The 26,070-nt window shown below is 43.5% G+C and overlaps 1 protein-coding gene and 1 long non-coding RNA gene across 2 annotated transcripts in view; one reads left to right on the top strand and one right to left on the bottom strand.

Annotated features, from left to right (window-relative positions):
• The window catches only part of BPNT2 (3'(2'), 5'-bisphosphate nucleotidase 2), a 29,658-nt gene extending 22,823 nt beyond the window's left edge, over positions 1 to 6,835 (bottom strand). The window contains exon 1 of the mRNA XM_042785962.1: positions 6,287 to 6,835. Coding sequence (XP_042641896.1) covers positions 6,287 to 6,673 — 387 coding nt within the window. The 5' untranslated portion in view covers positions 6,674 to 6,835. The remainder of the gene's footprint in view (positions 1 to 6,286) is intronic.
• A 1,235-nt stretch (positions 6,836 to 8,070) lies between these two features.
• Positions 8,071 to 26,070, top strand: part of LOC116961936 — a 29,858-nt gene continuing 11,858 nt past the window's right edge. The window contains exons 1-3 of the long non-coding RNA XR_004407252.2: positions 8,071 to 8,202; positions 9,221 to 9,453; positions 17,858 to 17,953. This is a non-coding gene — a long non-coding RNA (uncharacterized LOC116961936). The remainder of the gene's footprint in view (positions 8,203 to 9,220; positions 9,454 to 17,857; positions 17,954 to 26,070) is intronic.

The following is a 26,070-nucleotide window of genomic DNA, read 5'->3' as shown; positions in this document are numbered from 1 at the left end:
TAAAGACGTATCAGATGACAACTCTGCTTCTACTGACTTATGATGAATAGAAGTTGGTGAAGACAACAAAAATGCAACAGAGGGAACTGGTATGGATCACAGAATTCACAGTTTCCACCGGTAATCTGTAGAAACAACTAGAATTTAAACCCAGTAAAAGTAATAAAGCCACTCACTCATTAGCTCACATGAGTTGTTTCGGTAGATGGCAAAATTCTCTGTTCTAGTTCCACACAGATGCAAGTCTAGCAAAGATAAAGGGATGACTTGCTTGTCACGAGAGTTGTAACACTACTTTTCATTTAAAAAAACATCCAAATAAGGTCAGATTATAAGTCTATCGATACAATAAAGAACACCGAGAAAGCTTTTGCTGTTTGTGAGCGGCTATACTATTAAGAAATTAAAATCTCCAGATGATCGGCTGACAGATTAAACACCCCTGGTACACACACAAACCAAATGAACTACTAGTAATTACACCTGCAAAGGTAATCACAGAAATCACTACCATAAAGTCACAGCCTTTAATTTCATTTTATGTAGAGAGCCAGCATAAGTCATCTATTACCAGTTAAAACCCATGTTAAGAGATGCACCTCCAGGCAACACCTATTACTGAGTTTTCCTATTAACATTCACACTTCTGGCTTTACTTAGAAACCTGTTGGCAGTTGCTAAGATTGTCCAGGCCAGAAGAACGTTCATTTTGTTAAAAACCCTAAAACCTGAGGATGCCATTCTTGCAACATGAAGAGACAAAGAAATTACTGAACTTATTCAACAGAGCACTGGAATCCTTCTGAAGTTTAATTTTGTTTTTTAAACCTTCTTCTTTAACATACCTATCTTTCACACCGAATCAGTATCAGATGAACAGCTTGCCATCTCTGATGAAATTCCACTTTTCTAAGTATGATTGTTGGCACTGTGGTCAGAAACCTGTAAACAGCAGGTTTAAATCTAGAAAGTACTTCAAGTAGCTTGATAAAAAAGGAGTGCTTCGAGACATTAATCTTCAAACAGTGGTGTTAACTTAGAAGAAAATCTCATTAAAAGTAAAATTGCCATGTTCTTAAATTTCCATTTCAAACACTGATGCCTGATTCCAGGATTATCATGCACAAACTTGAAATGAGGTATTTATCATCGGTCTTAACTCGGAAAGAGATAAAAGATCATTAGGATTCAGGGCAGTGGCAAGACCGTGTCCTGGTTTTGGCTGGGGTAGAGTTGATTTTCTTCCCAGTAGCTACTGCGGGGCTATGTTCTGGATTTGTGCTGAAAACAGCGTTGGTAACCCCGGGCTGTTTTCGGCGCAGCCCAGCAGAGCTCACCCAGAGCCAAGGCCTTTTCTGCTCCTCCCGCCGCCCCACCAGCGAGTGGGCTGGGGGGGCACAAGGAGCTGGGAGGGGACACGGCTGGGACAGCTGAGCCCAACTGACCCCAGGGACATCCCACCCCACAGGGCGTCCTGCTCAGCGTGTAACGCTGGGGGAAGGAGGAGGAAGGGGGGACACTGGGAGCGCTGGCGTTTCCCTGCCCAAGTCACCGTTAGGTGTGAGGGAGCCCGGCTGTCCTGGGGATGGCTGAGCCCCGGCCTGCCCCTGGGGAGTGGGGAGGGAAGCCTGCTTGGGCTTGCCTTGTGCACACGGACTTTGCTTTGCCTCTTAAACTCTCTTGATCCCAACCCACAAGTTTCTCACTTTTATTCTTCCAATTCTCTCTTGCAACTCACTGAGGGAAGAGCAACTAGGTGGTGCTTAGTTGCTGGCTGGGGTTAAACCACAACAGATTGATAAAGAGATACCTGAAGAGAAAGACTGGGACATATAGCTGGTGCAACTATAGAACATAAATCAATGCACTGGTCAAAAATAAGCCCAAACAGTTGAAAATGAGAGTATAGGGCAGAATTCCTTCTGGTAAATAAGACTTAAGTCTGCACCATGTGAAAATAATGCTAGTATAGTGCAGAAGTAAAATACCAGAATTGTGTGGATCACTTTAAAAATGGCTTTATCACAGACAGAGGACATAGAGAGTGTGGCCAAAGTGCTAGTTTAAGGAACACATTTTCCTCTGCCAATCACTCCTGCCTTTGTGAGCAAGTAGGACTGCTCCTTCAAGATGTGCTGATGCATGCTGTTGGTAGGGCCATGTGAACCATGATATTCCTAAATAACCTTTATTTTAGATTATTATGTTGGATACATTGGGATATCAAGCTCCTGACACTGCCCTTGGACAAGAAGCATTAGAAAAATGGAAGACCCTGATGTGTGGTGCTGTGAGAGAAGCTCTTTTACCAGGTAATGCTGCTAAAACCCTGGTATCGTGAGATCGCCTCTTCAAACAGAGAAGGTCTTCTGGCCAGTCACTAACTGGATTTGAAAACACTGCCTCTCCCCACAGCTGCTGGGCTGGCTCAAACATCTCCTTAATCCCCTCACCTGACTTCCATCCCAGTCCTCCTTATCACACCACTGTGCAAGCACAAGGAATAAATGGGGCTGCACAGAGAACCAACCAGGAAAGCAGTAAAGTAACCCAGAAAAGATAAATAAGATTAAAATTAAAAGGAGCAGAGGGGATAATTATAGCTGGATCAGAGCTTTAACTTGTTCTCAGCATGACAAACAAATAAATGAGGACAACATACTAGCAGTGCACAAGCAGTAAACACCTCAAGCCTGTAACTGCAGTTGAGGACTTTATCAAGAGAAAACACTTCATATATTCCAGCATTAAATGTATTTTTAAATCAACTGAATAAACATACCTCATAAAAGATGCATGCAGATATTCACTGCTGGATGTTGAGTGCAATCAGACAACACTGGGTAAATACCCCCGTTAGAAGTAACTGACCTGCTCCCTTTCTCCCTTATCCTTCTCACACCTATTTCTGAGGGATATACCAATACTCAACATCACTCCATCTGCTACACAGTGATAAAACAGAATTGATCTGCTCCTCTTCAGTCTTACCTAATCCAGCTGTGAGCTGTCCTGAACTGATGTAAATGCATCTATTTATATCAAACAGAACACGCGATGTAAGCCGTGGAGTTCCTCTTCCTCTGTAGCAAGAACACCTTTCCTTAAACGAACAGAGGAAAACATCTTCTGTGTCGTCTTTTTTTTTTTTTTTCCCTCTCTTCCTCTGTTCAGATTTTGAAGGTTTTTTTTATAAATCACAACTGTCAGGATTGTAAGACTCTTTCCAGATTTATTTCAGCTTCCACAAGTGATAAACCTAACTCTTCCACCTTCTCTTAATAATCACACCATAAAAGATCCGCTTCAGATAGACTGTGTGCATGCTTTCCCTTATGTCCAGCAGCACAATACAGGGAATCCAAGGCTGCTCACCGACTTAAGCTTATTTCAGTCAAATGACTTCTCCCCCTGGTTATTTTTAAACATTGGAAAACCACAGCTATTCTTAGGGGATCATTTCCTTTGCATTATAGGCAAATTTTGGCACCCAGGTTTTGTGCGGGTTTGTCTTTTTTCCTGGCTGCAGTATTTGTCACCAATTTAAATGCTGAGGTACCCCTGGTTAGGCTCAAGGGCTCCACAATGAGAATAAATCACCATTTTGCCTAAGTGTGCTCTTGAAATTCTTTCAGTTCTTCTTTGACAGCTTTTGTTAGCAGCATCTTCTCTAGCAAGATGAGGTGGTTTTTTTTAACTTCAGCATGGTTTTTTATTCTGGAGCATCACTCTGTACACAGAGCTAAGGCTACAGGTATAAAGCACAATGCTTCTTACAAGACAGTTTTATACTGCCACACACGAAAGGTGTCTCAGGAAATCTTCTATAATCCTCATATTCACACCAAAACTGGAGCAGGTCTGTTCTATGAAACTGTAGCAGTTTTAGATCTGTTGTGCTTGAAGGCAAACATGAAGGATTTGCATATTGAGATGAGACCTTGTCTTCACAACTGAGAAGCATATAGTGCCACATGTATATGGTAAAACAAAGTTTTTATTTTGGTTGGGACAAAAGTTTATGAATACATCTTCATCATAGTATAAACTTTAAGAGGCAGCATGTCTTACCAGTACATACAGCTTATTGGATACTTTTTTAAGGCCGCATGTGATAAGCTGTTATTATCCAGTTTATGTACTCAGAATACTAAATACCCCAGAGCTGATCTGTCAGATTGAATTATTCTAGATCAGCTGAAAGATGTCAAACAAACTCTTCCTAGTCACCTTCAATGCTCAAGCTCAGTCAATCTAAGAGAAAAAGAGAGACTGAGAAACACATATATGCCTGAGTTTTTCCAGTTCCATAGATGTACACACACTTTTTTGTCTTCACACTGTGTTTGAGAACACATCTGCACTTTGGAAAGTACTATCTATTTTTAAAGACCAGCAGCACAAGTCAACTGTAAGGAAAATAAAAAGGAGTACCTACGTTCTTTAAAAGCAGATGTTCAAAGTTAAGACCCTGTGAGAGGAAGATGCACAAGCCATACTGCCACTGCTACGCATCCCAGGCACCAGAGCAGAGTTTACGCATGTGACCAGACACAGAGCAGGCAACACAGTTCACTGAGCTCTCTGAGCCCAAACCGAACCCCCAGCCTCCCCTAAAAACACTGAGAACTCTTATATCTAAACTAACCAAGTCCCTCCATCTGTGAAATGGGAGTAAGTGTACAAGTTTCAGGCAGTAGTGATATAGGTAGGCTGTAATACCAAGCTCCGTGAGGACACTGAATAGCAGAAGAGAACAGGGGCCAATACTTCTTCCTTTAGCGTAGGACCTGCGAAGGGGCTTGCCATTGACAGACAATCCAGCAATTTTCAGAACATAACCTTCAGAATCTTTCTGTAGAGGATTAATCACGTATCCAGTTTATTTCAAATATTGAAGACTACGGAGTTCCCTTTAGATTTCATATTCAATGGGTTCTCTACAACATTAAAAAAACCCCACAGACAGACAAAAACAAACCCCCCAAAACTACACACCGCCTCGAGGAACTTCCAAAAATGCCACTGAAAACTCACTGAATAGTAAATAAACTTAACTACACTACTCTTTTTCCTCAACCTGTCCAGGAAAAGCATACAGTCACCACCCTTTGAAATCAAAACTTAGGGTTTTCTATCCGCTTCAGATGACTGTAAAAAGCTAAGGAATATTAACATCAAGAGACTGAAGTTCCCATTTACTAAAGCAAAAGTGGAAACAAAACCAACAAAACCCCAAAAGCCTTATAGTTCTGGTTTGGGTGCAACCTGAAGTGTTAGACCTAGATTTTGGAAGTAAATGAGAGCAGGGAAGGGTGTAGACCTCTGAAAGAAAAGTAAATTCATTTTGGCCACCCACATCGGCAGTGATGCTGAGCGCGACACAGCTGTTAACTTATCTGCTGTCCCAAAGTCACGGCAGGTAAAAAACTCAGATATTGTAACACTACGTTCCTAAACCTCAATTTCTCAATACCTTCTCCGCGTTCTCAGGCTGTCCCTATAACTTAAGGCAGTAAGAACAAGTGGCAGGAAGGATAATTACAAAAATAACAGCATTGCTACTCAGAGCACCATAAACATATGCAGAATTAGTGCTATAAAATTACTTTTATCCTTAACCAGGGAGCATGTAATCCACAACGGTCAGACTTGGTGTTTTTTCCCCCCTCCCCGTGCCCGTATTATTTCACGCATATGGTTTCACCCCCCACTGCTCGCCGGTACACGATCCGACTCCTTCCCCTCCTGCAACCCCACACCCACGGCAACAAGTACGAGGCGGCACTGCCACAGAATCCGCGAGAGGGGAAGGAAAAAACGGAAAGTAAGGAAGGGCGGCGTTTCCCGTCGGCGGTTACAAAACGGCGAGGCGGCGCGTATCGCCCCGCGACCGGCCGAGCCCCCGCGGCGGTTCCCCCGCCGGGGCCGGTCACACCGGCAGCCGAGCGCTGGAGCTCCGGGGCGAGATCCCGGCCCCCCGCCTCGGGGGGGAGATCCCGATCCTGGCCCCGGCCCCCCGCCTCAGGGGAGGGATCCCGGCCCCGGCCCCCCGCCTCAGGGGGGGGATCCCGATCCCGGCCCCCCGCCTCAGGGGAGGGACCCCGATCCCGGCCCCCCGCCTCAGGGGAGGGACCCCGATCCCGGGCCCCCGCCTCAGGGGAGGGACCCCGATCCCGGCCCCCCGCCTCAGGGGGGAGATCCCGATCCCGGCCCCCCGCCTCAGGGGGGGGACCCCGATCCCGGCCCCCCGCCTCAGGGGGGGGATCCCGATCCCGGCCCCCACCTGCACGTCGGGGAAGGCGCCCTTCAGCAGGTAGAACATCCTGCGGTTGGAGAGGAGGTCGCCGCTCGTCAGCTGCTCCTCGGCCCCCTCCCGCGTCTTCCCCTTCGCCTTGGCGTTGAGGACGTTGCCCTCACGGACCCGCTTCACCTCCTCCCCGCCCCTGACGGCGGCCAGGACGGACACGGCCAGCAGCTCCCGCAGGTCCACGGCGCCGGCGGGCGCGGAGCCGCGGGGGGTCTCGGCCCCGCCGGCCGCCGGCTCGCTCAGCATGAAGAAGGCGAAGCGGCCGGCCAGAAAGCCGGAGTAGAGGTGGTAGAGGACGCCCAGCCCCAGCAGGCAGAACACGGCCATGCCGAGCGGCGAGAGGCGGATCCCCATGGGGGCCATGGCGGCGGGGCGGGCGGCGGCACCGGGCGCTCACCACAGCCCCATGGCGCGGCCGGGGCGCTCCGCTCCCTCTGCGGCGGCGGGGCCGGCCCCGCTCCACGTTCCCCCGTGGGCCGGCGGGGAGGCAGCGCCGTCTGTATCCGGGTCAGGCGGAGGCGGGGCCCGCCGCTCGCACTGAGCATGTCCCGCCCCCCCCCCCCCCCCCCCCGGTACGGGCTTGGCGTGTCCCCCCGCTCCCCGCGGCGGGCAGGCACGGTGCTTCACCTGCTGGCCCTCCCCAAATGCCTGGTCGGGGGTGGGTTTCGGTTGTTTTTTGTTTGTTTGTTTTTGTGTGGTTTTTTTTTTTTTTTGTCTTTTTTTTTTTTTTTTTTTTGATTCATCATCTTCCTCAAGGCGCAGGGGCCGATGGAGCTGCCTGTCCCTGGCAGCGCGGCCGCCCGGCTGGGAATGGAGTTTTCTGTTGGAAATGTTTGCAGAAATCGCAGCTCAGTTTCTGAAGACTTGGTGTTAACTGTTCAGAGCAGCAGCGCTGAGCACCATCTCTTTTTTTTTTTTTTTTTTTTTTATCGCATACTGCTTAGGGAGCTTTGGGACTCGCGTGCTGCAGGAAAGGGGCTTGAAGTTAATCATTCCTGTCATTCAGTAAAATGAAGCAAATCTGACTGTTTTCTCAGCCAAGTGATGTGCTAAAGGCCTACCTGTCTCAATTAATACTTTTCCTTTGCACTTCAGTTGGTCTGGGGGAGTGTGAAACTGCATGTTTGACTGGGGTGGTATCTAGGGTGGCAGCCAGGAAGAGACTGATTTTTTTTTGTTGTTCTGTTTTTTTCCTAATTCTTTCTAGTAGTTTTGAGTAAGTTATATCAGAAACAATTCAACATTGTTTTAATTATTTACATGTTTTTTTACTCAAGCAATATTCTTGTCTGTTGATATGCAGGGTATAAAAACAGACCTTGATAGTGACTCTGGGAAGAAATAATTACTAGGGATCATGCAGTATAACTTTTCCTGGGATCTTGTGGTTTGTTTTTTTTTGTCGTTTTTGTTTTGTTTTGTGTTTTTTAAGTGTTAAACTTGTGTGATCAAAGTGAAAACAAGGAAAGACCCAAATTAAGATTGGCTTTGCAAATTGAAGTTGTCATATCATCTCTGTATTTCCATTTTAATGGCATCTTCAATTACATGCTGACGTACCAAGCGTCCTGCAGGATCACACCCTCTCTGAAGCGTACGTGTCTATACAGGGTCTGAAAATGAAAGAAGGGACGGTAGGAAGAGATAGCATTCCACTTGAAATGGGATTCAAAAGAATTGGATTTTACTCTTAGCTATGCTGGGATTTAACTTTATATGCTATTAGGTAACAATTGGAATGCCCACATTTTACAGCTTCCCATTCTTTTTAAGGTACAAGGTTTTTTTCTATGCGGTTGCTTCTCTGGCAGAAAAGGGTCTTGAAAGCATACACTGATCACTTCCTTAATATGGATTTCATGATTCAGCATTTCATATAGTAATAATTAATGGTAAGAAGCTATGCAGCAACACAGGGTTGATGTTGGACAGAGTAAACTTGTGTCTGTAATGAGCAGTGAATGCAAGACTAACAACTAGGTGTGCTTGTAATGTGCCCTTTTTTAAAAAGTACTGGGCAAAGTAATCAACAGCTGTGCTGCCTGTTGCTATCAGTAACAGTTTTTGTGTGTTCAGTAAACAGGAGTTTTAAACTACTGGTGGAGGAAACTCGGAATAAAACCTACAACTTTCTGAACTGGTTTCTTTCTTAATGAAAAGAAAGTAAAATACTTGGCTTTTTGTCCCACTGAAGTTTGCAAAGACCTTACAGAGGCATAGTAAAATGATGGATTTATTTCTTGCTAACGTTTCTATTCCTGCGGCAAATATAGATAGTAAATATTAACAGTAACGTAAACTGTGAAGAGGACAGCACACAGAGGGCTCTCTATTTCAGTGATACTGTATGTACCATCTGTGCCAGGTTTCAGAATAAACAGTATTTGTTACTGAATGCAGTCACATAGCCAATAGACAATATGCTGGCATCTGTAACAATCTTATTCTGTAAAGACCAATATAATTTTTAAAGATCACAGTCTGGCATCTCCCATGCTGTTTTCCCAAGATCCCTAGATTGAGTTCCTCGGGTTTATCCAGGGTGCTGTTGACTTCAGCTGGACTCCAGGACACGGCAGAGATCTTTGCAAAGTGGCAAAAGGGAGTAGAGGCAAGCTTTCCTTTATGGCTTCAACCTGTAAGATGGGTTTCCAGAGACCATGATGTAGGCAAAAAATTAAATAAACTTGGAAAAAAAACCAAAAAGTTGTCTCCATTCTTAGCAAAAGGAGATTTATCCCTTTACATGAGGGGTGTGGTAAAAATCTACTGGAAATGTTCCTTTTGAAAATAGGAAATTATTCTTTTGGACACTTTAATTGTGGGCCCAATAATTTGATATACTTGGAAAAAAAATTTTTTTTTTTGCTTCAATCAAACCACGTTTTTAAACTTTTGTGTTTTTGACAGGAAAAATACATCCATCTCTAATACTGAAGTGATCCTTCACTGAGTGAAAAAAGGATGCACCAACCTGGATTGAAGCTGAGGATGCAAATCTGATGTTACGTACATCCCTATTGCATCTGTGGCAGCTGCCATCTTAGGAGTCAGCTTTACGTGATGGCAGCCCTGACCTTGAGGACCCAAACAACAGGCTGATGTGCTGAAAGTCACAGAAACCGTCGCTGTGGAAGAGCTTGGTAGGACTTCTCAAACGGGTTGCAGTGTGCTGGGAGTGAAACGTGTTGCTTTCTGTTAGGTTTATCTCGCAGAGGCTGCGCCTGGCAGAGAGGCGATGCGATATTGCAGTCTGACTGTCCGAGCTTATCGAGAGCGATGCTTGCCCTCTTCCCTGCAACTTTCACGAGACAGGGGGGTGGTGAGGTCAGCAGAAGGGTTGTACTTGGAGTTTGGGAGGTTGACTAATGAAGTGGCCACTTGCTGGTAGGGAAAAGGCATTAACAGAGATGTCTTGAGCACGGGGTGGGGATCCCTGGGGAGCACAGTGAGGAAGGCTGTGTGGGTACCGGTGAGCTCTGACCATTGCCAGGGAAGCCTGTGCTGGAGAGGAGGGGGCCGTGCCCGTACACAAAGCCCCTGTTTGTGCTGTGGCTGTGTGGGGAGCATGCCGAAACACAGGGAGTCGAGTGACTCTGACTCGTAGAGTCTTGTGGCAAGAATGTATAAACTAGTGACGTCCCATCCTTGCTCAGGCTAGCAGTTTTTTCTCAACAGTGCTTTACAGTGTAATATATCACTGTAGCTGCTTTGCCAGCGTCAGTGCTGACTCGTGTGGAAAATCAGGCGATGCCCGCATCTTCCATAGCTCCAGCCATGCGAGCAGGTTAACAGGGTCTGTCGGCAGCAACAGAAGTGCTGTGTTGCTGGTTGTTTCTCTGTGACTCCTGCCTAACCCCGATGGTTCATGAAACCACTCCCTGGGCAACCTCCCCGAGCATTTGGTTTTTGTGTCTGCAGCTGCAGTGTGTCTGTGGAAAAGACGGGGAGTCCCTCAGGGTCAGAGCCGAGTTTGATCTGCAGCACATGAAAAACATGAGCCATGTCTGTGCTTCTGAGTGACCAAGAAAGAGCAGATGGCTGTTGGATGGGACCAGAGTACCCAAGGGGAACCTGATGTGGAAGTGCAGGCATCAGCTGCAGCCACTTCACTTGCCTGTCAGTGCTGGGAAGGCAGTCCCCGAGGGAGGCCCGTACTTACTATTGAGCATAAAGTCTTTTGTAGTGCAGGGTAGCTTTCCCTTGCATAGAGAATTTGACTGGTGCAGTGTGTATGTGTGTGGAGAGCTATGAATAGTTGTTGTTGGGTTTATACAATTGGGTTCTTCCTTCTTTCACTCCTTTTATTTCCTGTTCTTGTCTGGTAATTTTGCTTGTAGCATCACCTCACCCAATCTTGTTTTCAGCAGCAGTCCCAGTTGTAGCTGGCTTGCTCTTATACCCTGGCTGGCTCTGCAGGGCTGAGAGCCTCAGGAGGGTTGTGCAGAGACATATTGAACTTGAGGATATTTTTAAAGGGCTTTATTTAAATTAGTATGTAACGTAAAAGCAGAATACTACCAAATGTGTGAAGCATGAAGGTGGACTAAACAGGGCAAAGAAAATTGATGAATGTCTCTATTTTAGAGTGTATCCCAAACAGGGGTGGGGTAATGTTTCTACCATGCTTTTAACTGCCCATTCAACCAGAGCATGAAGTGAGCACTCAGAGGTTTGCATTGGAGGCATGTAAAGCTCCCACTGCAGAGGCTGCAGGTATAGTGTAGAAGATGACAATGAGGTAGTAAGAGATGTGCAGGACTCCATGGCTGCTGCAGGGCCTTGATTAGATGACTTCTGGTATCTCTTCACCTTCCTGGACCAACTTTATTTGTAAGGAACAAAAATTGTGTACTCACCACATGGCTTCCATAGAACAGCCCACCACTGGTAAAAGCATGAAAATCCACTTCCCCATTTCTTCTCTGCACTACAGCAGTGTCTTCCCTGCCCTCACACTGCTGTGGATTCACCATCTGAAGTAATATGCATTCTTGGGACAATTTTGGAAATCACTTGAGAGAGACAGACTACGTGAATTCTTGCTCAGTTTTGTCTGGCGTGGTCTCCTGTGGAACAGACAAGCTATACCTTTACCTCTGAGGGCACCAGAGCTCAGTTTTTCATAGCTGGCAACAGAATGTCAACTAGTTGGACCCATGCCAAAGCGTATGTGGTACAGGCTAAATGGGCCAGTCGTTAAAAGCATGGGACCAGCTGCAGGATGTGTCCGGAGCATGGTGAAAACAACAGGCCTGAGCACTGCTGGAGAGGTGAAGCATCGTGGTGGTTGTGTTAGATCACTGCGTTGGTTAAATGCCTAAGGCCTGGCTGCATCTCCAGAAGGGAAGAAGGGAAATAACTATGTTAGGAAAGGTTCCACAGGGTGAATTTCTTACCCGGTGTTGAATCTGGATCTGTCCTGAGGTCCTGTAGGAACTGAAGCGTCCCTAGGTACCTGTAGCCCAGCTTCTGTCAAAGGTTTCTTGCCCACAGCAATGTGCTCCTTGGCTATGGATGCTTCCTTTTCTTTAGTGGCGAAGAAATGGATCCAAATCCAGATGTGGGAAGGAGCCCTAATCTGCAGTGCATGTGGGAATTATGTCTGTATTCCTCACCAGGATAGGATCCAGCTCCTGGAGCTTGCAGCAGGTCTCACTGCCAGTACTAGAGCTGTCATGGATATTCATGGTCCCTGGGTATGTGCTGTTCAGAGCCTGTCTCCTGCATTGCTCCAGGTTTGCTTAGCGCCGATACTGCGATGTTCAGCCAGCAGTGATGCAGCAAAGCTCCTCGCTGTCCGATTGCCAGGAGACATTGCTTTGCCCTCCTGCCCGCTCGTTCCCATGAGCATCTCAGTGCACTGAACTGCATCCAGGGAATGCTGCTTACGGCGAGTCTGGCTCTGTACTGGGGCTTGGTTCTGGCTTAGTGGCGATGCCAAGATTATTAAATACAATACCCGTGATTCAGGAAAAGGCCTAAGGGAAAGAAGAGGTGCCTGGTCCAAGAGAGGGCATCGAAGGCAAAAGATAGATGTAAAGAGTGACAGAGAGAGAGAGCTGGCTATGGTGAGGCTCCAGAAAGAAGGAGTACAGTCCAAGTCTGCATTTACAGAAGAGCAGCTGCAGCCAGGTGCTGCGAGCTCAGGAGTCGAGGAGTGGGAAAGGAATGAGAAGGGGCCTGAAAGGAACTGTGGGTGGTCTGGGGAATTCCGATAGAGGCACCTGCTGCTTGATCTGATACAAAACTGGACTGCAAAAAATGTTTGGAACAGATTTTAACAGACATGGTGCTTATGAATCACATCAGCACTTACCTGTCTGCAAATTTTTGATATGCTCCTTCAAGACGTTGTATCATTTTATGGGTACAGTCAAACCTGGCTTAGGATAAGAGGAAAGGGTAGAATTTTACTAACCTTGTTGAGTCACAAATTTGTTAATAGGCCGGTTAGGTACAGAGCTTAGCAGCTATTCTGAAAAAAAAAAAAAAAAAAAAAAAAAAATTATTGTATCTCCAAGGAAATGAAAAAGTCTTTAAGAAGTCAAGTGTGGAAATATCATCTGAATAAGTAAGAAATTAAGAAGTTTAGAAGGGAAAGGGCTGAATTTTTATGGAAACCCTAGAGGATTAGAGGGGGGAGCTGAACTGTAAAAATTATGTGATACATAAAAAGAGGCTCTGTAGATACAGCCTAAGCTGTACGGTATGCAGAAGACTGCAACCACAGGAAATATGAGGAGGGAGATTTTTTTTATATTTGATCTTGGTGCAAAAAGCTTAAGCACTTGTAGCTTGTCGGTTTTGGATGCTGTACAGAGAAATCCTTTTGTTTGGATTGTAAACAGCTTGAGAATTAAATGTGATTTCACTGGTAGCTGAACTCCAAGGCTGTGGAGAATCTGAACCACAGTGCACTAACATTTCAGCTTAGGAAATGCCCAGCACTCCAGCACAGGCAAAGTGCCTTGAAGCTGTACAGAACAGTCAGAAAGAGTGTTGCAAAAATCAGGAAAAGAAGAAGAATCTGCTGGTGACAGTAAGGAGACACTGCAATGATGATAAAACAGTGGGGAGGACACTGCACTTCAGGAACATGAAGGAAGTTTGTGGCAGCTGTCAAGCACAACCTACACTTGGATCAAATAAATTACTTAGTTTAGCATGGAGTAAAGTTGAGGGGTCCAAGATAAAGAGATATTATTAAGTGGCCTGATAGTAATTTCTGGTCTTAAATGCAAAATCTTCAAGTCTGTAAAGTGAGTAAAAATGCTATCAAGTTAGAACAGCATTTACATATGAATTGGAAATATCTATTAGAGTGAAATACCCATTCAGTTTATAAAGGAATAGATGACTATATAAGTACAAGGCAGTGAAATACTGCTTTTCACAGCTTTGTGGAGAGTCTTCCCTAAAAGTCTATTTTGTATCACCCGAGAGGTTTAATTGCTTATGGATTCTAACAGAGTCTTCCAGAAAGAATTGTGGTGGCAGAACTCTTCAGCTAGGCAGAACTTCATTTTAACACCGTGCTGGTTTACAGAAGCACCTCTCAGAGCTATCATGTTTACTCACAGATTTTCTGTCCACCCAAAACAAGACAGTATATCCTCTTGCTTCCAGCACTGCAGAAAGCCTCAGAAATGTCACTGAATGCTATCAGTTGCTCAGTAGTTCAGTGGCAATCACAGCTGAAGGTGTTTTTTGCTCCTCAGTTTCCACCCACGACTGCTCATTTCTGGCCCCACACTCTTCTTCCCCCCAGTTGTACCAGCACAGATATTCACGGAGCTCTCCTGCAAACTGAGCTGGTGAACTGAGCCAAAGTTAAAGCAGTTCTAAGTCCCGGTGTGGTGCTGCCCACCTGAGCTCTTTAACTTGGTGCAAGCCCAACCCTGCCTGCTCTCCCTACAGCAATCTGCCCCCGGCTGTGTGTTTCCACCACCTCCCTGCAGGCTAGTGCCAGTGAAGCCCCACGGGGAGCTGGGCCAGGGAACTCACCTGTCTGAAAACTAACCTGGCAAAACAAACAGAAAGCGTTGGGCATGGCACAGGGTCTGAGTGCTACGCTGCTCTTCTGGATGGCAAAACTGATTTTTTCCTTATTGGAGTTGCTCTGTCCTGAGGAGTTGGATGTCATGCCATGGGCAGGAAGTGAGGGTTAAGACCATTTCAAGGCTCCTTAGTATTGTCTCTGAAGTCCTGTGTTGTGAAACTGCCTCCTGTGCATCCTATTGCAGCTCCAAAATAGCTTTGCGAAGAGTGCAAATACCCTTCATAAAGGTGCCTGTGCTCTTTGAACAGCTGAGGAAGTAATAAAATCCAGGTCTTCCCCCTGCTAATCCATTTGAAGACAGCAGTCTTGAAGTTTAGGCTAGTTCAGCACTCCTAGCCTCAGCCCTCAAAATTAACATCTGGCTTTGGGATACTCCTGCTTTGCGCTTGGCTTGATGAGAAACACCCGAGTGGCGAGTGCCTCCTGGTTGTGGACGCTCCTCTGCAGGGAAGGGGAGAAGGTACTGTCCCAAAGCCTCCCAGCAAACTTTGCCTAGGAAGTTTTTATGAAAGGGTACTGTAACAGATTTTAGGGAAAATTTTGCTTTGAAAGTTCAGGAGCTTGGACAGACTCCGTTACTCCCTGAGGCAGCTCTCTGTGGCAATGAGCATTTCTTTGGGTCCTCTACACTGGCCTTTTTTTTTTTTTCTCTTTTAAACTTGTTTTACACAACCGCTTTCAAGGAGGTTTACCCTGGTATACTGAGCTACTGGATTTATTTGGATAACAAATGTTGAAATAAAGTGACCATCTTTACCTTTGAATGTGGAGGACACTGTTGAAAAGTTTATGATTTTATGGTAGTTGTTTCAAAATTGTTCTCAACTTTTAATACTGTATTACTTTTAATTCTTACAAACGTTCATAACCTATAACCTGTAACTGGCCAACAGTCTAGTTTTGGGATTTAGAGGAAACCGAAATGGAGACCTTACTAGGTTGTTTTGGGGGAACCCAGATTTTACCGATAATTATTCAGTTTCACTGATCTCAATAACCATTCATCACCCAATATATCATCTAGTAGCGAACATGACAGAACTGTATCAAGCAAACATATTAAGTAGAAGGTGCTTATTTTTATATATGTTCTTAGTCAAAAGCTTAGGACAAGTGTGTATCTTGTATACAGCTATTAAATTAATTTCTTAAGTAATTTACAATCTAGAGTTTCCAATAGTACAAAATCTAACAATATTTCATGAGACTGTAGACAGGGGTAATAGTATAACAGCTATAACAGTATAATACTCCATTTACTACTTCTAAGGTGTTTGCATTTTTTTTTCAGTAGACTGTTCTTAACTGAGTAATAAACTTGACAGTCTTGGCATTAATTAGAAGGTCATAAAGTCTAGGAATGTTAAACTAGCCTGCACAAAATTGCTTCCCTTGGCTGCTGTATACAAGTTTGTGCTCACCTTGAATTTCTGGGTGCCTGGAGACAATAGACAGCCAGCTGGCACTGAGATTCGATGAAAAATGCACACTATTTCCTTTGGCTCCTTTGAACATCTTGTAGCTTCTATCGTTATTCTGCTGCCGCTGCTGCTGTTCTGCCAACTGGAAAGTAGCATCTAGGTGGTTGGGAAGAAAATTTTATGTGAGAGGATCTTGTTTTTAGGAAAAGATTGCCTTCCTGTTTGAGAAGTGGATGAATCGATATTATTCAGTTTCCATCCTTGTGTTCTGCGAAAATTAATGGGAGTATTATGAGACTATCTGGGGGGAGGTGATATTTCTACAGGTACTAACTTGCCAACTATTTGAGAAAATTTTGTTCTTTTCACTTTCATGTAAGCAACATTGACTTAAACATAACTATTACATTAAACTGATCCAATGAGATTTAGTTTGTGTACAGCAGTTTCTATTATATCAATAACATTTTCTATGACCAAGTCTACCCCCATTGTACAGAATGTTTATTCTAAATATTGACAAAGGATTTAATTCTTTCCTGAGCCTGAATTCCATTTCCACAGTGGTCTTGCATCACTCTCAAATTAGGTGTATCAGGTTAGCAGAGATACCAGCTCTTCAGGTCTTCGCGCAGCCTCTGTGTGAATTGCAGTTGGCTTGAGTCCGGAGCAAGCACTGGCTCACCACGTAGGGGAATTTGGGCACAAGGAGGATTCAGGCAGTGGGAGGACAGCCAGCATGAATCCTGTGGTGCAGCAAACACAAGTCCACATTCAGAAATGACTATAGGGATCTCTGAAAAGGAGCAAGAGAGGAACTGCCGTGACGACTTCACTGACTCTAGTTTACTTCTTCTTAATATGACTGCTGAGGTTGGCTGGAGGACCAGCTCCCATGCTGGCTAATGCCAGGAGAAACACAAAGGAAGACTTGTTTGAAGTCATAAGCTGGCGCTTGTACACCACATACTTTTCAAAAGGGAAATGCCAGTGTTTCATTCTTAACTTGCCAAGAGCAATAGGTGTGATGGCTACTGGCTGGTGCCTTTGCTTGTCATAAAGATTTCTGTAGCCTGTGAGAGATCTCTGCTTTTACTTGCTCATTTGCTAGTTACACATGAAGTGTCTTTTATAAGAATTGCGCAGCAGTTGAGTGGATATTCTGCCTGCACTAGCAAAGGTCTCTCTTCTGGTTCCCTGTAGTTTGGAGTACACCTCCATGTGGGACGGCCCCAGATCTTCTGTAGTAACCTGGATTTCCAGTGCAGATGGCCCACAGGACTTACAGCAGTTACGAACTGGAAGAGCTGCTGTAGGTCTCGGTGTCCAGCAGCTCAGTAACCAGAGCTGGCGACTGAGTTCGGATTTCACTCTGTTTCTGTTAACAGCTGATGGGGCTTGAGTAATATGTGACTGACTCTTATTTGCAGTGCCATATCCGAAATACCTGTCAGTATTCCCTGCAGAAGACCTGATTACACAGCATGTCTCCATAGCTCTGTCATTGCCCGTTGGTTTTGATGTGAATAGAAAATGATCAGTGTGACCGAGATCCGGTTGATGCTTAAAGAGGCTCTAGTTAAAGTTGCATTCTGCTCTTCTCTATATAACACAGTGGGTTTCATACTCATTATAAAGAGTTGCAAGGGTATGTTTACAAAGGAAGAAGTGAGACTAAATGATCATGAGCTTAATCAAGTTATAATTATCTTTCTTAAACCCATGGTAATTAGTTGCTTTTGGCTTTACTCTTCAGCCACACCTGTATCTTGTTTCTTATCTTCTAGCTCCCCTAATCAAGTTCTCACTGGTTTACCTTGTTGTTAATAATATTAATAATACTAGTTTTGGTCCTGACTGTGTGAAATATTAATGTTTATCTCTGACTATTTTTCTAATATGATCCTGATTAGAATACTTGATTTGCAAAATACGTTCTTTAAATCATAAGGTTTTATGACTTTAATTAAGAAAATTAGGAGATTACAGGTGAGATTTAAAGACTACCCAGGAAGACATAACTGAAAGAATAACTGCTGTTTTATCCTTTTAATACTTTTCAAGGTGTAAGACTGGGCAGATGAAAAGGAGCAGTGGGAAGAGAGTAGGATGTTAGCTGAAGGATGAGGAGTGTAAAGTAGCAGTGCATGCTGTTCTCAGGTATTTATGGGAAACTTTTTGTCTCTGTAGATACCATGTAGTGACAAACATTTTGCTGAAACATTCCTAAGTACATAACGGCCACTCTGCCAAAAATGCCATCCTACCTCAACTAATATTGTTATTGTAATACATGCCTAATTATGGAGATCTATTAAGAACAGTGTCCTTTTGGTTTTTACTAGTATGGTGTAAGCAGTACCTTGCCCCCCATTTCTAAAAGAAAACTGTGCTATCATGGTATCTTCACATCAATTAAATGTCTGTAAACAAAGGGGTTCTTGTTTGTCTGTCCATTGCCTCAAAAAGAGTCAAACTGTTGGCTGCCTGCCTTTGTTGTTTTCTGAATGTGAACATGTTCTATGAAGATTCTTAGAAATAGTAGACTAAGGATAGGAGCAGCACAAGCTCAGGCTTTCACTCCCCACAGAAGAAAAAAATGTGCTCTCGGACATGAGGCAATGTTCTCATGGCCATGAAAAAGCGTATTTATATATTCAAATAAAATATTCTGTTAGGCAGAGTAGAGCTACGTGCAGGGGTTGCATCAGTCAAGTAGATATTTTTTCAAAGTATCTTTAGAAATTAGTTGAAAAATTGTTCCAAAACAACTGTATTTTATTTGAACATTGCAGTCTGGCATTTTATCTTTACATGTAGTTATGATCCTCACAAAGTATTTTAGAATAGGAATATGGATTTTTATTAATAACATTCTTATTAGCAGTAGGAGTAAGAATATTTTTAGATAGACTAAAATTTGATGCCTTAAACAATTTTTCCAGTTTAGGTGGAGAAAATGCTGTAGACTGATACGTGTACTTTGAAATTAAAGAGCTTTAAGAGTATATTTAAAAAAAAGAGAGATTTTTTTTTTATTCCTCATTAAATTTAGCCCTTATTTTGATATTGTCTTAGTTGTTGTTCTGCAATCACCCCATGTTAGCCTGACTTTCACTCCTAAGAATAACTGTCTGTAAATGAAATTTGGCTAATTTTCTGCTAATGACAATGTTTCTCTGGAAAGAATTGAAAGTCTTCCAAGGCATTTAGAGAGCCAAGGCCTCAAGCACATTGAATCCAATGCAGTAAGGATTTCTCCCCACTCAATCCCACCTTTTGTCTCCTTTTTTCTCGGAAGTTAATGTTTCCTGGACAGCAAGACACTTCTCTGATAGTTAAAATCTATATACAACCACCCCTCTTAAAACGCGTTGCATCTCATGCTAATCCTTTCTTCAACGTGTGGTCTCATGACCAAGAACACATTTAATTCAGATTTCCGATTTTTAAATGTTGCCAGTGCACTAGGAAGGCCTCTTGTGGTTGCTCTTCAGTCACCGTGTGCAAATGTTAAGTTTTGAAGCAAATCAACAGCCGGGGAGCTGTGAAACGTGCATCATAGTTTCAGAAGGAGAGAGACTGGTTTTCGCGTGGCTGATGTTGCTCAGGTTCCCATACAAGTTCGCTGTGGTGGGTTTAGCGCAGACTCGGCACGTCTCTAACCGGCCGGATTCTTGCACTGACATCAGAGACGTGCAGCGTTGTTGAGACTCGCACAAAAATGTTAGGGTGTGTTAGAAACGGAGTGCAACTGAATATGTGGCTCCAGACTCTTGATGTATCTGGAAAATCCGAACAAGAGGAGATGGAGATAGACTGACAGTGCTGTTCAGATGCTAAAAGTGCATTATATACCATAGCCCTGTTTGAACAAGAACCTGTCAGCCTGGAATCAATACCTGGGGTTTTTTGCTATCTTGTGTACATGAGACCAGTGCCGCTCACAGACACTGCTCAGCTTTCTTCCCCAGGACTGCTCCTGTAAATAGGGGCTGCAGAACTGTCTTTCAATGCATACCTTACAGCATAATCTTGAACTTTTGGATACTGATGACAAAGAGGTAGGGAAAAAACATTTTAAAGCAAAACCATAAAGACAAGCTTATATAGCTATACCACTCTCACTTTTTTTAATGCTAAACATTTAGATTGGCTGAAGAAGTTAAAATAGGTCATGTTATTCTTCCATTTAACTTTAGCAGTTCCTTTCCACACAGTAAGAGATACAAGCCAACAGTGTCAGAAGGAAATGGAGCCTTACACTTGGTTTCTAATCTTTGCTTAAGCATGAAATACGTGCAGATATATGCATATATATATATATATATATGAATGCTGTCTTCTACACAGTTCAAATAGTACTTTGCCAAATGTGACTGCAGTCCTACTTCTGTACAGGTATAATCTCACACAGAGTTTGTTTCTCTCCCACTGTAGCCTAAGTAATACATTATTTTCAGGAACTGTTAATCTCTTGCATATGCATTTTAAGATACTGAGCTGTATTTCATCAAGTTGCAGGTTACCTTGTTGTTCTCGGTCCCTAATTTTAGGACATTAAATACCCTAGGCAGCAAACTTACCAGTCTGCCGAAGAGCTGTGTGTTACTGGTGCTATATTTCTGCTTTAATGATTGTTTGCCCTGTCCCAGCAACATTATTCAGAGCCTTTCTGGGCTGATTTCTCTGTTGCTGTGTAGTATACAGCACTAAATAAATTCATCTTCTATACTCCAAAAGGCCGTGGGATAGAAGATTAAACTGGGATGTCATCATTGTATTAATTTCTCAGGGAGGAAATGGTGAACTTACTTGAATCAGACCGTCTGCTGTTGCTAAGATACTGGCATATGAACAAAACTTCATGGTTGAAAAAAAAAAAAGAGCTATCAGGTGAAAGAATCAGCCCTAGGCACTCGATCTCTTCCCACAGCAGAAAGCTGTCATCCATCAACACAGTCACCAGAGGGCTACATGCAGTCATAACAAGCACTTTAACATACTGGTGATGGAGCTCAGCGGAGGTGAATTTGTGCAGAAGGTGCTTAAAGCAAATGTCCATGTGTAAATTTGTCACACTACATCGCTTAAGCCAAAACTGGTTTATCTGGTGCTTCAGGGATATCTCTCTCTATGTATGTATGTATGTGTGTATGTATTACACAGACAATAATTGATGCTTCCATTCGTTGTGGATTTAGACTTGCTGCACAGGGCAGGCAAGAGATGCTGGAGCAAGTCAGAGTCCAAAGTTCTGACCGAAAAGCCTTTATCTTGTACCGTTCAGAATTCTCCATGATTCTTAATAATTAAAAACTTAGAGTTTTTAGGCTACAAACAGCACAGTTCATCAAAAAGATTCAATAATCTGTGAAGTGAGAAACCTTACTGAGCTGGCTCTTTGCCATACAAGCCAAGACAATAATGGATCTTGTTCAAGCAAACACATGATTAAATCTGATTGTGCACATTAAACATTTGATATTTACAACAGTTAGTACTAATGGGATCTGTTAGTGGAAATATCCTCTGAAGCATGTAGTAGGTGAGGTGGATTGAAAACAGTGAAAAGACGGATACGTTAACAATCCAGTACTGTGGTGAATGCTAAAACCCTTCACAAGCAGCAGAAGGATTAGCAAAAATAAAAGAATCACAGGCTGTGAATTAATGGGAATTCAGTAAAGACAGATGCTAAAATGACTGAAGAGGTAAACTGAATTGTTTGTTATCATAGTTCAATAAATTTACTTCTTTCCTCATGCAACACAACTAGCCCTCTGTTGTTAATGGTGTGCCTAAGAGCTCTATTTGATGGAAAATGGAATTGCTAGAGAAATCTAGTCACAGAAATAAATCTGTATTGAATAACTGGAGGTCAGACCAGAAAACAAACCTAAAGAAAAGGGGACCTGTGCCAACTATTTCATAAACTATTTGTAGTAACAGTACCATTAAACTTGTTTCAAACAGCAATGTGCAATGAGGACACTGTTCTGGGCTAGACAAAAATTAATATTACTTTCAGGAATGGGCTGAACTTCAAATACCCACAGAAGTTCAGTGTTTTTGAAAACTCCCTCTCGGGTAAGTGGAACAGATTAGTTTATACATTGGAGTGGTTCTGTACTAATGATTGCTGGAACATCCCAGCCATTCACACGTGAGGGCAGGCTGATGCTATGCATGAACTCGTTCCTCAAGGTCTAATCCTTTCCTGTTCCCCTGGCCCTAAGGAACTGGATTCTGCCAGAGGGGCTACCAGAGAACTGCCTCTTGCGTAGAGAAACTCTGCTGGTGGAAGCAGAAACCTTCCCTTCATTTTTGCTGGTATGCCCATTAGCAGGTGCACACTTTGCAAGCCTTAGAGCGTGCACGGTATAGCTTTCAGCTGCAGAAATGAGTATTTTAAATAATGTATGTTAACAGCTGGTCATATTTGGACAGTTCTTTTTCTAGCGAGGGTGAGATGTTTGTTTCTGGTGGTTGTACCTACAAGGGGCAAACCACCTTCTGCTGCCTGCCTCTCCTGGATTCACCGAGCTGTTACAGATAGCTGCCACTTCACCGCTCCTCCCCTGTTTGCCTAAGTTACCTGAGTTGCTTTAGTGAGCCTGCACAACCACTTCTGTGGCTCAGTTATTCAGTTCTTCACCTGCCTTACAGTAGTGCATAATTTCAGTCTTACCTTATATGCTCCGAATCAAAGAAATATCTTCATGTGTGTATACAGATACATATATGTATATTATGAAATGATATGGCAGGAAAACCTTTTGGGGTTACAAGTCCAGAATGTCACGTGGCTGTTAACCAATACACTGAAAAATCATAGAGCTCTAAGCTGCAAAAGTGGACACCATGAGCTTAGAAATTGTATTATACGCTTTACTGAGCAAGTTCAAGTGTGGCTGGACATTGCTGGCTCTTTGAGAAAGTCTCCTCCTGCAGTGCAGCCCGAGTGCTCACCGTGCTCCTCTCTGTCAGGTGTGTTTCACGGGTCTGAAATCAGTCCCTGGAGTTTTGTGATCAAAACTGAGCTCTTTGCATCTCCCATCTGACTTAATCATGCATCACTTCCTGAGCCCTTACAGGACATCACTAATTTGTGAGTGGTATAGGGATGTTCGGACTGCATCTAGAATATTCATTTAGTGAAGCCTGCATGGCAATATATTATCAGTGAGAGATGTGATAAGCTATATCCGTGAGGGAACATTATTCTTCCCCTTTTGTTATTGCTGATAATTCTAACTATTGGTGGAGTATCACTGAAACACAGATGTCTCTCTACATATCCCTTGCTGTGGGCACCCTGCAAATTTAGCATCATTCTAGAATGTTACTTAGGTAACGTTGCCATCTGGACTTATTGGAGAGACTTGCTCCTGAGAAGAGTTATTCACTCCTGAGAAAACAAGTCTTACTTGCGGAGGCTCGGCTCAGCATCTTTGCTGAGGCGAAGGAGGCTCCTAGCTCAGTAGCTGCTATGTCTCGGAGCTGTAAATGCAGGCTGCAGAATCAAGAACATCTCAAAGCACTCACTGTGCTCAGTCCTTATTTACAAAAGTTTATGATTTAACCTTTAGTTTTTTAAGATTCCAATTGAATTATGTGATTCCAAGGTTGAAGGCCAAACCTTAACCCAGCCTCTTGGAACTCTTAAACGGACTTGTCCTGATGGCTTCTCTCGGGGTGGCTGTTCAAAACAGTTTACCCAATAAAGGAGAAAATTAATCACATTAAAGTCACCTATTTAGACCTGCACTTTAGGAATGTCTAAATCACGCTTTGCGTGCTGTTCAGCTCCTTAGAGTTGCTGGGTTTTTTCTGTTTTCAGAATAAAAAGAGGTGTGAATAACAATTGTATTATGCACTTTTTAATGATTTTTTAAACTTATACAAGGCCAATGTTTGTTCCAAGTTATCCTGACAGAAATCCGGAATAATTTCTTTGGGGCTAATGAAATTATGGTAGTGGAAACCAAAATATAAACGACATCAGAATCCAACACAACAAGCTTAAGAAATATTGGCATAATTAATTACAATAAAAATGAATCAAGCGTTAAATTTCTTTCACCATCACTAAAATGGTATTTAAATTAACATTAGCTAAAATTAAAAAAATAACCCTGTTCTGGATGAGCAGTTGCCTTGCTTGCAAGCTGCTTCACAGGGATCCATTATATATGCATTCATTTGAAAGTGACTTGTTTCCACATTCTAATTCCATCTTCCTCTTTAAATTGCATTAGTTAAAATTCTCCATAAAATTAAAATGTGTTGTTAAAGTAAGGACTAGCAGTGCTTGCTGGAATATATTTTATTCCCCATTACACTGCCTTGAACCTAGAATAATTATAGCAATGAAATTACTTCAGATTTATGCCACCTTCAGTCAGAACAGAATCTGAGTTTGGAAAGTGTGATTTTGATGTCATGTAACTTTCTCATTCATCCTAAGTGATGCTGATGTGTCTCAGACAGAGAAAACCAACTCAGGCAATACTATCAGTGCTGTTATGTTATGGAAGGTCATTTGTGTTTAATATGCTTTTGAGATGCAACACAGTCTTGTTGAAATATTTTCTACTTTAAGACCCCCAGACTGCTGGAATTCTTTGTGTGTGGTTCAGCCGAGTCTCTAATTTTTGTCATTGCAAAGCAGCTGGGAAGCAGAGCACTGGGAGGAGGATCCCCCCTGCCAAGAGGGAGTTGTTCAGCACCGGGCTTTGCCAGCACAGCCACTAAGTAATAGCAGATGAAAATAGCAGTGGGAGAGCCAGGGGATGAGAAAAGCACCCAGCAGAAGAGCATCGTGGTATCTGGTAGAGATTATAAGGGGGATGGGAAGAGCGGGGCTGAAAGTTGCTGTTGAGTTGAGCTGCTTGAATGCATCGTGGCTGATGGCAGCTGAAAGGAGTGTTTTTCTTTGCTCCCTTTCACACACCTCCCAAATTGCCTAGCACTAGTTCCAGGGGCCATCACTGCTTCGTAGGAATGGAAGACTGCTTCAGAGACAAATGGTACTTACTTGCTTTATCCTAAAGCAAAGCATTTTGTGGCTAGCAAGAGACAGTCAGGGCTGAGAGCTTCATAAATTACAGAGGCAGTTAAGTGTATACATTTTACAATGGGCCAGGATCTTGCACTCAGTTTTCCAGGAAGCATGATGTATATTTTTAAAAAATGCAGTAAGATGCCTGCATTCACCACCCTGCAGCCTGATTTCAAGGCACCACATGATGCAACTTGTATTTTGGAGACCTGCATCAAATCCATGTATATTTTTTAAGTTGAGACAGCTTGTGTGGGATTAATCTCACCTACCTCTGTAATTCCCAGCAATTATGCTCTATCTATAGTCAGTGGAAGCAGAGTGAAACCTCTGGATTGCGTTTATCTGCTCATAAGATAAAGCCAATTCTTCTCTCAAGCAACTTGGTTTTCTCTGTTGACTCTACAGGCAACTCAGAGGGCCAGCTAGCTCTTACATAGCTAATCCCAGTTGAAATGTATTCTGCTCACATTATACCACAACCCTAAGGAAAACTGCCCACTGCCTCGGTATCTTTCACATTATTATACAGAAACTATTAAAAGTGTGAGGGATCCTGCATCAGCCAGACCTTTGAGGTAGAAATACACCACCTCTTCTATGAAGGGGTTGGCCAAAAAGTTCTCGGTCCACATAGGCTGGCTTTTAGGAAACAAAGTCTAAACTAGAACAGAAACCCTCGCATCTGCTTGGTGAAGCATGCTAAGTGAAGAGATGTAAATGGCGGGGTCCATTTCCTCCAGTCTTGCTTTCCCTTCTCTATAAATCTAACTCCTAAAGAACAAGCCAAACAACTTCTCTTTGAAGCTAGTTTTCAAAAAGGAACCGAACTAAACTCAGGCTGATTCATTCAACCTGCCTGGAAACCCTGGAGCCCCTTTCTCCCTGGAAACCCGTAGAAGTCACTGCTGGAGTGACAGACCCTGGCTGTGGCCCTGACCCAGCCTCCCCACTTGCTGCCTTTCTCGCAGCTGACCTGCCTCCCCCTGCCCACTGATGTCCCTTGCTGCCCCCCCAGCCCGGGGCCCAGAAGGCATGGCAGCAAAGAAGTGTCATTCTCATCCCAGATGAGAATAAGGGAATAAGATTTCATGAGAGAGCTAGCACACACGCCTGAGAATATTTTACTATCAATTACGCTCACTTACATGCTATCTAGTAAATGTTGCTGACTTGTGTCTGTCTAGTGGCCAGGCAGGTTTGGTAGCTGTGG

The sequence above is a fragment of the Tyto alba genome, unplaced genomic scaffold (genome assembly GCF_018691265.1).
Source record: "Tyto alba isolate M040663 unplaced genomic scaffold, T.alba_DEE_v4.0 Super-Scaffold_9, whole genome shotgun sequence".
Classification (NCBI taxonomy): Eukaryota; Metazoa; Chordata; class Aves; order Strigiformes; family Tytonidae; genus Tyto; species Tyto alba.
This window is presented reverse-complemented; position numbering and strand designations above follow the sequence as displayed.